The sequence below is a fragment of the Falco peregrinus genome, chromosome 11 (genome assembly GCF_023634155.1).
Source record: "Falco peregrinus isolate bFalPer1 chromosome 11, bFalPer1.pri, whole genome shotgun sequence".
NCBI lineage: Eukaryota > Metazoa > Chordata > Aves > Falconiformes > Falconidae > Falco > Falco peregrinus.
The window spans coordinates 30801441-30818705 of NC_073731.1; the positions used below are offsets into that span (position 1 = coordinate 30801441).

General features: G+C 40.8%; 1 protein-coding gene across 24 annotated transcripts in view; it reads right to left on the bottom strand.

The window, feature by feature from the left end:
• Nucleotides 1–17265, bottom strand: part of NRXN1 (neurexin 1) — a 730400-nt gene that overhangs the window by 208165 nt on the left and 504970 nt on the right. For all 24 annotated transcript variants that reach the window (XM_055816040.1, XM_055816058.1, XM_055816057.1 and 21 more), the window contains one exon: nt 16087–16268. In XM_055816040.1, the coding sequence (XP_055672015.1) occupies nt 16087–16268 (182 nt within the window). The remainder of the gene's footprint in view (nt 1–16086; nt 16269–17265) is intronic.

Here is a 17265-nt window from a genome sequence, read left to right on the forward strand (position 1 = left end):
TTTCAGTTCCCATTGAGAAATGAAACTGGAAAAAGCATCGTTTTCTAACTTACACAGCACTACTGCCTAGATCAGATCACTGATCATCTTCCTTCTGCATCCAGTTCCTAATAGTGGATAGAAACACACGGCCAGTTACTAAATGGGTAGCCCCTGATTTGGATCTATGAGGGTTAGGTTTGGTGGTTTTAACCTTAAGTATATCAAAATAAGAGGAGTCTGAAAACCCATGAAGTTTTCCCTCAGACAGGTGCATGTGCATAAAGTGGAGGAAAACCCCAAATATCAGCATCCCACCCTGATCGTGTTTATAGGAACCAGCCAAGCAGCAGCAGCAAAGCCCACTACCTTCCTAAGAATCAGCCTGAAGAGTTAAAGTGCTGCTACTACCTCCCTAATAGGACCAAAAGGAGGAGTACTAGTTTACTCCCTTGATAACATAATTTAACGTTTCTCAAAACCGGTCAGGGCCATGGGGAAGCACAGCAGAGCGGGATGGAGGGAAGGTTACACCACCTTCCCCACCTCCTGAAGTATTTCCATAAATGCACATTGCTTCCTCTACAACTCACCACAGGTAAGCCATTTGCTTGTGATTAGGAACTCTCTTGCAAGCCAACACTTAAAAAACAATTAAAAAAATACTTCAAGTTGGTAAGCTTTCTAAAGCATAAGCTTACACGTGAAAAATTCAGAGGCAGAAATCAGTCCTGCCTGTAATTTCAAAAAATACTAACAATGCAAGCAACGTTTCTGATAATCACTTTGAGCAGTGTGTGCACGGGAGAACATGATTCTCACAAGACCATTTCCCCCTCTCTATTTTAATGTTACTGTACATCATAGGGAAAACGCAGCATGAAGCTCTCAAATATTTTCAGTGAGAAAAGGAAGGGCTATAGGGAACCAATTAGGGTTGCCAGCAAACCAAAAGTGTTTGTGACTGCTGCCTCGGAGGGTCAAAAGTAATAAATCTGTCATGCACTAGTATTACTGATAGCACACCTGTGTCAGGGGAGAGCGAAGATTAATATCGTAATTAGAAATGCTGAACAACATCTCCGTTACAAGACAGATACGGTGACAATCCTGACACAGCCACATAACGGGTTTATTCATCATTTTTCTTCCAACTCGATGAAAGGACATACGTTATCAGCCTGGGTGACTTCTATATTTCGGGGCAACGAAGCAAAGCCATGACATGACCTACCTTTGCATCTGCAGCTCTGGAAACAGCTGCTGAGGCTGCATGACACAGCTTGGGGAGAAGGGGGTAGGAAAGCGGGATTAAAAGATGGGGTGGCATGAGCTGGGGAGGTTTACCTGCCTCGGCAGGGAGTGCTCGTTCTCTGCTGCCCGTGGCTGACAGGAAAAATAAAGCAAGGCTACCAATTCTTATCCCAGCTGGCCACCATCATATGTCACTGCAAAGCCACAGCCCCAAACACACACCAGTTTAGCCCAGACCAAACCCTGCAGATGCAGCACGGCTGGTGCTCAGGGCAATGCCCTGCTCCAGAGGACAGCCCAGAACAAAGCCTACCCAGAAAGACACGTCCAGAGCAACAAGGTTGAGTCCCAGAGAACAACTCCCAAAAGATAAAAACCTCTTAACACACTTAAAGCTTACAGAGCTTTTACATAAGCCCAAAGATGTGACCACTGTTAACAGCTAAAGGATGGGGGGTGGGGGGGTATTATCATCATTCTCTTCTAATTAGTAGAAAGTCTCATCACAAATAGTCACTAGTGTTAAGAAACCAAAGAGTCTGTTTGAGAAATGAAACAGGAAAGCTCATCTTTCGTGGTTTGTAAGTGATTATTATCTCTTGGATAACCTGCATGCACTCCTGTGACAAGAAAACTTGACAAACACTTCACACAGCTGTGTAGCTACACCCGCAGGCAGCGAACTGGCCAGATAGTTCCAAAACCTGAAAAATCAATTCACACCAACTGCACGTTATTCTTGCAATATAATCAAATGAATTTTGCTCAGTAATCTGTTTAGCCCGTTTGGGTTATTTTGGATTTCCACCAGGACAGTTCGAATTACCTCACTCCTCCCACACAGCAACCAAAGCAAACACTCGCTCACATTTGAGAGGTGGGCGAGGAGGCAAAGTTAGTTACATCACCGCCACCCTTCCCACAAGCTGAGGAGAAGGCACATGCCAGTAGGCGGGGAAGAGCACTCCAACAAGCCTTCGCTTGGCCAGAGAGCAGTTCTCAGATGCACCGATTCACATTTCTTTCCTGCAAAGAGCAGCTGGCGGGCGTCAGCAAGAGGGGATGCTGATGGGAAAAGGGGGAGCAGGTTCTACCTGGTGCTGCTGCACACGGACTTTTTACTGAGGGCACCAAGACCAAGGGATACTAAAAGAAAACGCTTAGCCGGAGCTTACTGTCTCCCTTTTCTGTGTCTCCAGGAATGAAAACAGAGGACGCCTGTTTTTACAGACTGTGCTTACACCTAAGCATCCATCTTAAAATCACCCCTGGCCCTAAGCCTTCCAGTGAAGAACAGCAGTGTCCGTGCGAGCATACAGCTGAAGAAGACGTCGCGCTACACCCAGCACTCACCAGCAACACCAAGTGCATTGAGATTAACTTTAGCAAAGTCATTCAGCAGGAATCTCCATGGCATTCCTGTTACCCATAAGAACGGAGTCTGACCTTGTAAATATAAATCGGTAGGACCTACCTACATAACCTGCAGTTGAGCAGTCATCTGCCCATCTAACTGCTAACCATCTAACACAGCTGATTTTTTTTTTCCCCAATAAACGCTAGCACTGTTGCAAATTAAACCAACCATTTCTTACCCTATCCTAACAGGCAAGCAAAACAAATTAGCCACAGTCCTGTCTACAACAACCTATACATAGTTTTCACATCCAGCCATTCCCTGCCTTCTCTTTTATAAATAAAACATGGCCGCTCTTTTGTTTTCTTCTTAAGAGCTATGTGTTAAATAAACTACTGTATTTCGCTGGTTCTTTTACTAGCTGCCTAACTTCCTTACCTCTTTTTCAAAGTGGAGCACTCAACACTGGACATACTCCTTCCGCAGAGGTCCCAGCAGCTCTGAGGGAATGAGGGGTTTTGCCTCCCCTGCACCCCACCTGTTGTCAATACATCCCCCAGTGATGCCTGTCTGTCTGCAGCAAATTGCAATCAGCTGCAATGTTCCAATCTTTCCTGTAGCACTGCTTCTTGGCCACAATTATTCCTCATTTTATAGCTGTACATTTGATTTTTCCATCATAGGTACAGAACTCGGTGCTTTCCTTTGTAGAAAGTAATCTTCCTGATTTCAGGCTCTTTCTCCATATCGAGTTCATTTTGAATTTTAATCAGTTCTCCACAGTGCTTGCAACCCCTGTCTCCCCTCCTCCCACACTAGCACAGCTTGGTGTCATCACATACCACACTACAGCTGTGACACCGGGATGTGCTGGTGGAGGTTTTGAGTTTGAATATGCAGTGAAAAGCAAGAAAGAAAAGCAAATCACTGCCTTCAAAATGTCAGTTTAAATAGCCAGAAAAATAATTAAAAAGTAAATTAGAAATAGAAACCCGGAAATCTTAAATATCTGCCAAAGAAGCATATTAGCCGAGCACAAAGCTGTGACAAGGCTTTAGCTCTGGGGAAGATACTTCCCATTAATTTAGCCCTTGGCAGCACCTATCTTTAACCATATAACCACATTAATAAGGAATAGGAACCATAACCAGGGGAGTTTCTGCATTTATTTATGGACCACGTAATGAGAGGTGGATAACGTAATTCTTGCAGGACTTCTACTCTTGTTTCCATCTTTATTGTATATTTCCTGGAAACAAATACCCAATATATAGTAAAAAATAGCCACGGTTTCATTATCTACTGTGTATTATCCCATGATTTTTTAGCATATATGAAGTGCGTAGCCATCTTATTTTAGCCTCAGAGTACATACTCAGGTGTTTTTGCAGACAAGCAATTAAGATTGGAAAGTCTCACAAAATGCTCCTATGAATTGTTCCATGGAGAGCAAATCTAGAAGCACCAAACCACCACAGCATCCCATGGCACTACTACAGCCGAGAGTTATTGCTCACTGTGCAAAGTGAATTGCAGATGTGTACACAAAATCTTGAAATTTAAAACAAAACAAAACAAAAAATCTCCAAACTTGAAGCCACCTCCAAAAAACAGCATAGCTGCTATCCTGCCAGCAACCTGTGCATGCAGATACATGCTACCTGCTAAACCCCAACCCTTTTCAGATCACAGGCTGACAATTTTACATCAACACATGCCTTATATTAGCTTCATTTGGCATTTCATAGTGCTTCCACTTAAAAAAAAAAGTCAACCCCCCCTCTTGCTATGAAAACAAGCAGCGTGGAATCCCCTGGCCTTTTTCTGTTTGCTGAATAGCAAATCAAAACACTACAGAAACTTGGGATATCAGGGAAGGCTCGCTGGGAGGGAAATAAAACAAAACCAACTTGTCAAATGGGACTCCCTGCTGCTGCATACCATGTGGTGCTCTAGTGAGCTGCATCTGTTCCGCTATTAAACATAGTGGTGAATATGATACCGACAGCAGTGACATTATCAAATATGCTGAGTGGTTATTAAGGCTCTGCAGCATAATCTTTTCACTTTTTGTTTTAATTGGTAGAAGTTACTGTAAAGTAGCTTCACGTATGATAACGCTCTTTGTGCTTGTCCCTAAATGAGAAGGCATTGCTACATAATCCACAGTGAGCCTTAAAACCTCCATCTGCTATGCAAGGGGTAGGCTGAGTACTTTTGCTTCAGAAACTCTCTGTTGTTTCCTGGAATTCGCTGGGTCAGAGGGGAAAAAAAACAAACAACAATGTATGAGGAACAGTAAGGTTTCAGGACATTAATGGGCTTTCGCAGTGAACAGGACGAACACAGCCTGTAGCATTCCACCTGTAAGCAGTAAGTCACAAGTCCGCCAAGAGTGAGGGCCGAACAGAATGTAACAAGACATCCCAGCCCCGAAATGGAGCATGATGAGATCTGTTGAGGATGTAATGCCTCAACCCCATCCTTTGATCCAGAGGCTCGGGATGAAGAGGAGTACCTGACCCAGCAGCAGAATGCACAGAGGGACGACGTCCCAGTCCTGTACAAGTGGCTTTTCCTAGACCACAGAGAACATCGAGTGCTGCAGCAGCAAGCACGATTTACATCTCCCCAAGGGAATAGCTGGACTTAGATTTCGTCCTTGACTGAACATAGATTATCACCTACAAATTCCAGCACAAGAAGTTAAGGGCACGTTAGTAGTTTCATGCTGCTGCGCTGACGGCTTCAGGATAATTTCCCAGAGAACTGGCAAAACTGAAGGACTGTGTCTGTCCTTTGTTCCTCAGCATCCCTTACGCCGTGTAAGCGAGGTAATTATCGAAAGCCAAGAAATGCATGAGTCAGTTCCTTGAGCTAATCCACCCTCTGGAGCATCAGAATGCTTCAGTGTAAATGGGCTTTCCTGAACAGAGAGGTATTTAAGCCTCTCCAAACACTTAACAGGAAAAGTCACCTGTTGTTAGTGGGATTGTTACATTAAACATGAACCGCCAGAACACCGACAGCATCGGTTCATTACATCCTTATCCTCTCTTGTTAGCGTTGCAGAAATTCTCACAACCAGCATGATCGAAGCAAAAATCAAAAAGAGACGTAACATCAGCAGCAGCCCACTGCCAGTTGGGAAGAATTGCCCTGAGAGCGATGGAGAGACATACACGGCTGCTGCTGGGAGAGAAGGGGAAAGGCTGCTCGGTGACACCGGCGGTGGAGACGCACTGATGTCAAGCGTGTCGTGCTCAAGTAAGACAGGCAGTGAGCAGACAGCACAGGCAGGATAGGGGAAAGCAGATGAAGGTATAATTAGAGACCTGAGTTTCAGAAAATCCAGGTAAATTCCCCGCTCTGGCTGTGTTTCCTTCACGACCCTGTTGCAACGCGTTAGTGTCAAAGATTATAAAAGTTAAATAACTAAATCAGATGAAAGTATGAACCAGGCCCAGTGTGTTCAGTTCAACCCTCTCATACACCAGGTGAAAGTCAGTGATTTTACTTATAGTTACTCCTCACTGACACTGTGGTGTAAGCGAAACGTGAGAAAGGCTCCAGATAATAAATCAGTCCAGAGGAAAAAAAGCAACCTAGCATTAAATACTAAAACAAATTTCTAGTTTGGTGATGGCACTGAGACATCGCAGAGTAAACCCTGCATTAAGCAGGTGGTCAAATTAATTAATTATGAGTTACAATTCAGGTAGTATCTCACAAAAACAGAATAGCATTAAGATGAGCTTTCCTTATTAGCACAAAGTGATTAACTATAGTAGAAATGTTTACTAAAACAAATGCCTGAAGCAAAACAGCAGGCTCTGTAAAATTGCCTCGGCACCTTTCACCTTCCAGCAGGAGTTTCCTGGCCTGATCTAGATCCTTCTCATACATACTCATATTTCTGTGGTTTCCTCCAACAAATTAGCAGTAAATGTGGTGGGATGAGAATTATTTGGAGTTAGGATCAGAATCTGTTCAGGCCACCGGCAGCACTTTTCCCCTAGTCTCGTTCTGCATCGACAGGCTAATTTCTCTAGTATTAGAAATGATACTGTTCATCCTGCACATTCACCGAAAAACTGCTACACTGGTACTTTGTGCTGCAGTGCACACTATATCCTTACCCTCACGGAGCTCATGAATTTAAAAGACAGGGAGTTAATGGGCCAAATCTTCGGGTCTGGCTCATGTTCATACTGAACAAATCTTGCTGTCCTGTGCAAACCTGGCCCTCTCTCCACGGGTCAGAGCAATCAGAGAGTTGCTCCCTCTTACTCATAGTCTGGGATACTCTGAAAGTGATGCCGTTGCTCACGTCTGTCCTTTTTTTTTTTTTTTTCTCCAAACCACACACTGTCAGCCCGAAGCGCCTGTACCCCGCCTGCACCCCACATTGCCATGGCTTCTCACACACCAGGCACATGTGCCTTCCCCTGATCTTCCAGCCAGGCATCCCTAGCAGGGGGGAGTGCGTGCAAAGCTTTTTGTGCTTCTCCAAAACTAGATGAGAACTACATGGTAACCAAGCTAGGAAATATTATCAGGGCTGAGTCTACTGTATTATTACATATAACAAACAGTATATGCTTAATAGAATATACAATCTCTACAATAAGCAGAGAAGTAGCTAGGTGGGCAAGAGCCACTCGCTCTTGGAAGAGACCCTTAATCATCTAGAGCTCTACTTCTCCAAATAATCACAATAACTTCCTATGATTCGGTGCTTCTTCCTTTGGGTGATCAGCCAGGTTTCAGTGAACATCTCGACTCTTCTGCTATTGCAAATACTGAAGCACTCTTTAAATCTTAATAAGGTTGCTAAAATATCTGCTAAATTTTTCATCAGCTCTTTTTATACATGGCAATGTTCTGGAAGAGTTGATGCCAAGTTATTAAAATATCTGTAACCTTCGTATGCAAGGATGTTGGCCAGTAACCAGTGCAGGGAATTTTGGATTAAAAGGACCTGATTAGACTGAGATGGATCTAAAACATTGGTGGATGTATAGGTTCACTAGGAAAATTGCTGTTATAGAGGAAAGATCACCTCTTTATTTATCTGAACATTATAAACTAATTCCCCTGTCTTCCTTTCTGAAGCCAGAAATTTAGTATTTGTATGTAAAAAACATCACAAAAGTATATGTCTCCTAATTTTGGCCACATACTTAATTGCTTTGTTCTTGCTGCTTTTGTTCTTCAATTAAACAGAATTAATTAATGGTCCTCATCAAGGTGGTCTTCCATGTGAGTGCACCATACAGTCACCATCTGAACTGACTCCTCCATTCCTTTAGCTATACGGTATGTCCCGTTCTACGGGAAAGAAAAGGTGTGCAGTCACTGAGACCCATGGAGGGTGCCACCGGCTCTCGCTGGGATTCACTGGGACTGCAGAATATGCCCAAGCACATGAACTTGCGTTTAAGGACATGGCAGAAAAACAAATTATGGAACGAGGGAAAGGGGAGAGAAAGACAGAATCCTTGAAAATAAGACTGGATGTAATCCATAAAGTACTTCAGAACTTTAAGAGTAATGACATAAAAACTAAAAACTGCTTTATGGAGAGGTCACAAGCCTCTGTTAATTAAATATGCTTGCTCTTTTGCTTGTCTCTCCACACTGGTCCACTTCAGTTCTTTCAAAATCCAAGTTTTATTATTAGTATAACATGACTCAGTCCAACCCCCTTCTATTCTTAATCTTCTAGCATTTTTTTTTTTAAGTTCAACAAGGCCCCAGGACAACAAAGTTCCATGTTTATATTCTGTCCACATGCTGGATCAAAAGTCCTGTTTGTGTACAGTTTGCAACAGTAAAATCAGAGGAGGACTTGCATCCAAGTCAGGGATGTAGTTTTGGATCTTAAGCAGTTCAACTAATAGATGAATTCTATTTACAGCATGATCTTGAGATATGTGAGATCAGAAGAGACCTTAGAGTCCGTGATCTGGTCTGCAAGATCATTCATACCACAATACCGTGGCCCTATGCAAACCTTTCCATATTGCTATTAGAGAATTCTAATATTCATGTGGCCACCAGAAGTGCTTCAGGTATCTCCTCACCCTCAGCCAGGCTCTACATTTCTGCTAGAAGAAAACACCTCATGACATTCATCCGAGCTGAGGGCTGGAGCATTCTGGGACTGACACATGGCATTTTAGCTGAGAACTTTGGTCCTACTGGTCCTGCAACTTTCTCTTGCCAAGGGGGTGGCAGGCGGTGACCCCACCATACAGCATGCTTTTGGGGAAGGAGGCTTTCACCCTCCCAAAAGCATGAAGGCTTTATTTACAAAGGAGTTATTAGCAGGGTAGAGGAAGAAGTGACAACTTCTATTTATTCCAAGACAGAGGAAGAGGATGAATGGATCTACTTCCCTCAAGCACATCCCCAGGCTGGGGAACCAGGCAATCCCAGCTGGAAGAAGATCAGCCCCGCCACACTGGTAGAACGGACCTTCTACACCAGCATCGGGATTTCTCCTTGCAGTGCTCTGTGATGGCAGTCATAGCCAGACTGTTCAATTTTATCACTTGTCCAAATTCCATTCATATTTTCCATACAGCAAGGTATCATTAGCCCATTTCCACAACCTTCTCTCAGCAATTCGTCCTCTTCGTGGCAGGAACAGACACATGTTGCTCATCGTGTGATAACAGACTGTGCAGAATATTCAAGATGAGGCATTCATAAACAGCTTATACCATAAAATCGCCTCTTGGAGGTGGTTTGTTGTTTGTGTTTTTTCTTTTTTTTTTTTTAATCTATGGCACTGCTAATACAAAAGAATAACTTAATAGCATGTTTTCAAGGCATGGATTGACCATTTCAGTGATTTATTTATTTTCTCTCCTACAAACTTAAATCTTTAACCTGATCAGTGAGGTAAATGATTGCTGCATTTAGCACAAATTCCCTAGATTAAATCATTGCTCCCATTCTAATTAACTTAATGTTGGTGTACATTGAAATGCATTCTCACCTGTCTGTCTAGTCCCATAAATGATTCTTTTCTGATTGCACTGATCTCATTATTCAAACCCATAGGCAAGTCTGGAAATCCTTCTTTCATAGTAATTTTTCTTCGGTCTAAAGCTTAACACATAGTCTGGTTGCTGAGTTTTCTGTTCCCCAAAGAGACGTATAATCCCTTCCCACAACAGTTAAACTTCCTATATCATTTTCCATACACATATATTAACGAGGGGGAAAAAAATCACAAATAAAGACTGTGTATATAAGCATTACAAGGAAATACCAAATATTAACAGAATTCTGGATAAGATCATCCTTCAGAAATTTTCTTGTGCCTCAAGGTAGCACGATATTAAATATCACAGCCCTGATAAACAGAGCGATCCCAAGGCTTTCCAGAGCTCCAGAGGGATCCCTGACGCCCATGTGGCCGACATGTGATGGCCTGATTTTCAGAGGTGCTGATTACATTCAGCTCCCATTGACTTTATCCCTGATGTGCATGCTCAGCAGTTCTAGATTTCTGAAACATTTTCTGGGGAGTTTTTTTTTAGCCCTTCCTGGAAGTGAATAATTTGATTTTAAATTCATTACTGTTTCATGCATATATAACCCACCACCGGCCTTACCAAACCTTTGCATTGCACAGATACACATAAAAATAAGGAATTCCATATTTGAAAGACAGTTATTAAAAGGAATGCTATTTCAGGAATAATTATAAGGAATTCCATATTTGAAAGATGATTATTTGAAGAAATATTATTCTGGGAATTTACTTTGAAAGATTATTAAACTCTTCCTGGGAAAATTAATTAGCTCCAAATACAAACCACTAAAATCAAAGGTATTTTTACCATCAATCTCACTGAAAGTACATCCAGCTCTCTAGGCATTGATCCAAATACAGCTAAGTCAATAAGAATCTTTCAATTGACTTTCCATTAGGCATTATGCCCAAGACATGTGAAGTATCCAAAAGAGAATAACAAATTCATTTATCTTAAGACTGCAGTTTTTTTCTCTGGTACAATCAAACCCAGAAGTCTGATCCTCACTCGAGTTTTACTATTTTTGTTCACTTGAGGGAAAGTCATTATACTTGCATGAATTAAAATCATCCATATATTATGTATATGTACAATAGAATCTAACAGAGTCAGCTATTAAAAGCCTGGTGCAGAAGAATACTGTGTATGTATAACTAAGAGGTGGAGGGAGGGGAGCAGGAACTAACAGCCCTTCTAAGTTTGCCAAAAGTTCCAAAAAATTAGTAGGAAAAAAGGTCAGAGGACTTTTGCAGAATTTTCCATTAACTTCAGTCTGCAAATCAAACCCCCATGATATCTCTCCCCCCCCCCCCCCCCCCAAGTCAACATTTCATTTGGAGTTATTAAATTATTTCCCTGGTTTATGAAAAATGAAGTAAACAAAAAATGATTAAACAGCTCAGAACATGGGGAAGCATTAACTCCCTTAGAAACCAAGAGGATTTTTGAACCAAAACTGACAAAAACTCACAAAAACTTTCACTTGTTTTTATCTACATCTTCCTCATGGAGAAAGTTTCAAATGAAAAGATGCCTTTCTCACCATATATATTTTAATAGGTGTAGTATATAAATAGTTTGGACAGAGCACAAACTGAATTTATTCACAATCCAAACCCCATTTTTCTGTAATATTTCCTCTCCTATGACTGTTCAACTCAGTCATTAATCCTAACCCTGAAGGTTTTACAAACACATTTTGAAAATCTAAGTACAACACTGATTAATCTATCATGCCAGTAAAGCTGTACCTTCAGATCTTTCAGGTTAATTGTGTTATATTTGCATAAATTTATAAATATAATTTATACATTTATAAATTGCATATATTGATACGATTTGCCCTTAAACATACCACACTTTTTCAGGTAACATGTTCCCACATCTTTCAAAATAGTTTTCCATGCTTTCCCATCGCAGTATTCACCTTATTGGTTTACATTTGCCCTATAATGTTTCTTTCTTATTAAAAAGAATAAAATAAAAAAAATATGCCACAATCTACCCTGAGTTTGATTTCTTTTTATTTTTGTATGTTTACTATACGCTAGGGAGGACTGTCAACCTCCTTTTGCTGGAACCACAGGGTGGTTTTACTACAGGGTGGTTTTCCCCTGCTTCTCCCAGAAAAGGGTTAGGACAACATTCAAAACGCTGCCACATCTGTCTTATTCCTTATTTTAAATCTTCAGATGTTTGTTATCAGAACAATCTTCCCCACTTCACCTGCTTCACCAGACCCATATCTGTTGATGAGCTTAACGAGTAGTTCCCTGCCCTGTCGGAGGTAACGGGAGGCCAGTTTAGCTTGAGCAGCTGGTGTCCGGTGGACTGGGGGGCTCTGCTGGAAGGCCAAAGCCATCAGACCCGACACCTTCTGCTGGCCTTACGCTCCACACGAACCTCTTGCTCTCAGTATCTGCCTTAACCATAAAACCATCACGTCGGTTTTGTGCTCCCCAGATCCTTTGATTTGGACACAAATGACGGAGAGAAGGAAGACACAAAAACTGCTGACTCTTTCCATCAGCTATACAAAATGATAAAGTCTTTCATTTTAACAATGAAAGATGAAAACACAGCATAATTTACACAATAAAAAAGGAATAGAAATCCATTTTCCTATTGATGGAAATCTGTCCTTCTTGTCTTCATTAGCAGAGCATGTACTATTTACACCACACAGAAGAATGCCAGTTTCCTATGCTACCAGCATTGCCAGAAAGAGAAAATTATCAGGATTTCTTAGCCCTTCGAGGCATTATTTTTGGCTAACTTCACTTTGTTCCTCACCATGGAAAACCTGGAAACTTGAGACAGCAACAGCACTGTTCCTATGAGAAATGGTGGCACATATATGTATTTATGTATGTATGTATGTATACACACACACACTTTTCTGAAGTCTAATGACCTGGGAGAAGAGCAGAGACAGGACCAGGGATCACTGACACAATTACTTGAGGGCTTTAAAGGGCAATGGGAAAGCCAAGCACTGAGGTGCACATGGTGGGTACCTGAACACTGCTTGAATAAGCTGCCACCTTTTCCCATTTGGTGTGGAGCTGGATGCAGACTATTCCAAGAAAAGAGGGGAAAAAAAGGTGGATTATAATAATTCTGAGAGCTGTCTGTCCTTCTTTTATCTGTCAACAGGAGAAGGAAGCGGCAGTAGACTTTTAGGCATGATAGCTGTTTCCTCTGGAAACGGGTATCCCAGCAGATTCTGCACAGGAGACCACTTCCATTACAGAAGTCAAGTGATTGCTGTGAAAACTAATTGCTGCACCTCTGGATGACTAAATCTCTTTCTTGCAGCACAGGGGTGCATATGTATCATACACACACCCAGTCCTTGATAGCTAGGCTGCTACAGTACAGCTGGACTGTATAACAATATATCTCGGAATTTAAAATATTTGCACTGGAACTGTTAAGTATCTGGTAGCAAGGTAGCTTACACATTTTTTTCAAATGTTTCTCATATTAACAATGGTTATTTGGGGAGGTTAAATGATTACTTTAAATAAATGTGTTCCTAATCTAACACTAAAGCTGTGATTCAGCTGATCAAGTAGCAATTTTCAAAATCAGAATTTGTTATGAGCTTGATTTCATTATTAGGTTTACATCGTCTTTAAGTAAACAGAATAATAAAGAGGGCAAGCACACACTGAAGTACCATAATCAAACTCATAATTTCCTCTTCCATTTCTAGAATGAGGAAGGTTAAGAGCAAGCTACCTCATAGCTCAGTTCCGAAACATCCCAAACCAGCACCCTCCCCAACATGCTGATGAGGACTATGACCTGAAATTTTTTAACTGAATGCAATAGTTCCAAACTTTCTTTGCCACCCTTCTGCTGACAATACACTTAAAATCAATCCTTACACATCTGCCCTGACTTTTGTCACTGGGGAGGGTCTGAGTGAAATGAAAGCTCAGTAACAAACGAACCAGTTTCTATCACGCTGTAAAACTGAACCCCAGCACAATTAAATCACAACTGTGTCCTTGTTACAGTACAGTTGTTATAACACAACATGCATGGCACATCCCAATGTGCACAGGCATTCACTGCTCGTGCATATTCATTATACAAACAGCTGAGCAGGTGTGTACAAAAGAACATGCAGAATTAAGACTCTTCCCTCCTTCCAGTTTCTCCTCCTTGACCATTCACAGCTCTTGCATGTTTCTAGTTATTTGGTAGATAAGACATTCTTTAGTGGTATCTCAACATTGGTGGAGAAGGAAGTTTTGAATGACAAAACTCTACTACTACTTTTATTACAACCAGTTTAATGCAGCAGCTGCCAATATTGAAAAACTTCAATCCAATAAAATATTTTTCAAATACAACATATACATAGGCCTCTCCTTTTCGATTGCTTCACGACATCTTCTGAGCTAAAATAGACCTCAGTTAAAATTCTCAAAAGTGCCTACATTTCCACTGATTTAATAAGATGCACATTCTTTGGTACCACGAGTGCTTTTGATAATACTGCCTTTCAACTTTCTTTCGAATACTACCTTGATTTGAAAGAGATTCCAGGGAATTATATCCGAGCAGTTTTCCAAGCTTTATCTAACACTGATGACCCTTAAAAAAATTCATACCAGATGTCAGGATTTGAGGTCAATCCCTTAGCGTCTCCGCTCCAGAGTGACTACGTTGAAGCAGCTCTCAGAAGGTCAGACCTAGATCCAGTGAAATTTCTGCAGTTATCATGGATTTTGCTCTGAAGCCAAGCAGGCTTCAGGGAGGTTCCCAAAGTCTCTTGCAAAGACAGTAAGAGGAGGCCAGCATCACCTCACAGAGCGTGACGATAAAAGGCCTTTTGCTGCTTCACAGAAATTTCAAAAGACCAGTAAAGTGTAGTTTACACTTTTCCATTTTTTTCAATTTTCCATATTACCAATATTCCCCATTCCTATTAAGCTGGTTTTGACCATAGAAAACTCTCAATGATTCTTTTATTTTTACCATCTGTTGCTACAGCATGGGTACAAGAAAGTTACTCAGGAAAAAAAAAACCAAAAACCAAAACAAAACACAACACGAGCAGGCAATAATTTTTGTTCTCCAAATCTCCAACTCATAATTAATAAACCCAACACTTGTTTAAAATGGAAAAATTAAAGCTAGACAGCAGATTGCATTAATATTATGGGTTTGATAGACTTCAGGTAGAGTAAAACTATGAGGAAAACATCCCTTAATACGCTAAAGAAACAGAAAACACTGTAAGAAGAAAGTAATGCCGTTGACCACAGTGGGTGGATCTGGTCTCTGATTGCAAAGAAACAGGCAAATAATGACTAGGTACCTGATGTTAGATGTGGCTTTAGAACGTAAATTTTTAAATTCTCTTCAGCAACACAATACTTGCCTTGAAAAATGTAGGCTCTCAGTATTTCTGGCACCTGGGAGAAGTCGCTTTGTTCACATTTTTAAATTACCACTGTACAATACCAGCCAGCCGTGTGCTCTGTGCATTTTGATGTAACAGAAGGGTACAGACAACCTCTGGATTTTATTTTAGACCTTCTTTCTTTGTTTATTTACTCAAACCAGTAAATAAGAAAAAAATCACCTTGATTCACAGTGCAAGAGTTTACAGAAAGAAGGAGCCTGGGAAGATTGAATACCGTAATTCCCTCTAATTTTGAAAATGATCACTGCTGAATATTTTCTGAGGGCAAAAGTGTAATTGGTTATAGATCAATAAGTAATTTCATTCAAAAGGAACTCTTCTGTTCCTGAAAGTAGAGAGATTCTTATATCAAAATCAAACTAATACATTAACAAAGTTGAGACTAATCGAAACATCAAAATTTTATACTGCCCTAGTTATGTTTATCTCAACTGATCATTTATTTATGTTGCCATAAAAATCCAGATGCTTTCAATTTTGATTGCTAGTTTTTTGCCCTAAGGCAGCCGAAATTACTTTTTTAGACTTCCTAGCTTGACAGTCTGTCTTTCTGCTTAAGACTCACCATCACAAAGGAATGGTGAAATCAGAGGATAAATTCTGGTTTTAACAATAGGCACAGTCAATTGTGATACAGTGTAATTCCCCGACCAGATTCCAGATTAAATCCTCAGGATTAATGTACCTTCCTCTGACACTGCTAAATCCCGTTTTATGTAATTAGACTGCAGCAAACCGCTGTATCTGTACAGCTATACTAGTATAATTTTTAATTGAAAAACCATATAAAGTAGCATGGTATAAAGTAAAAGGCTTTTTGAGCATGTCTGAGACCCTGTACAGTACTGTATGCTATAAACCATTATCATTGAGCTCACTATTGACCCCAAAAATTCCCTTAACAAACTGCTGTATTTACGTAAAAATTAAATAAATTTAAAACCCACTAATACAAGAACAATCAAGACCAGAAGAAATATCATGCATTTGTTAATAATACTTACGATATGCAGCTCTAAATAATCTCCAAGCCCCGTAGAACTGTCCACTCGTACCAACACAGCTTCTTTTTGAACAGTACTAAAACCTATTGCCAGTCTGTCTGCACGAGTGCTTGGCCGATCATTAGGAGGCCACGTGTAAGTGATTTGTCCACCACCTTTGCTAAAGATATATGTTGTTCCCGCTGTAAAACAGAAATAAATATAATTAGCTCACTTGCACCAATGCAAGCCCACATGGAGATCATATGCTCAACAAAAATCAAGATGTTCTCATACAGCAAATAGGTTCATAGAAAAAAACGAGACTATATTTCAAAACGAAGGGGTCTTAATCGCTGAAAATTTTGCAAGAAACGAAATATTAGTGCTTTTTATATAGTGCAATCAACACAGAATATAGCATAATTGCATATGCAGCAATTTAAAATACCATAGCTCTGATTCAGACAGGCATATCTATGCAAGAGAGTTCTAAATCTTATGCTTGAAGAACATGTTCCTGTGCTGAGCGGAACAGGGATGAGTTGAACCAAACGCTTCCCCAAACTGGGCCTACGTGGAGAAGAAATCAAGTAATCCCAGTTATCTCCCAGCTGACAAAGAAATGCAGCTCCCTACTTACACAACAAAAATGGTACACACTATATGACACGTCATCATGCCCAACCAAGCAAGACGTTAACAAATACATTCAGATAAGGCTCCTACGGATCTGAGGTTTATCAGCTTGTGACAGATGGGGATAACAAATGGAAACACAATTCTGCTTGTCATGTCAGGACAAAAAGATATCAGCCTACCATCTAAGTAAGCAATGGCTTATTTGCATAATGCTCAATGTATAACTTGTAAGAGTGGAAATCTTTGCACCTTACACTCAGCACGCACCTACAAAAATCGATGCTGTTTTAAACAAGTGCTGTTAAGCTAAACCCACTTAGCGCTCAGGTGCTTAACTTCATCACAGCATATTTCCTCTGAACTAAAATAATGGCATATCCAGGTATTTTCCACCTAAAACTTGTATCCTAACAACAGCCTATAGCAGGCCAACCCTGCATGTGCTTGAGCTTTCTTGTAAAGCCACTCCGAGCTGTCTACTTCTTTCAGAGGAAGGCAGGTCAAAGCGTAGGGAAGTATGTCAGCACACTGTAAATGCAGATGTCTAGTTTTACTAGC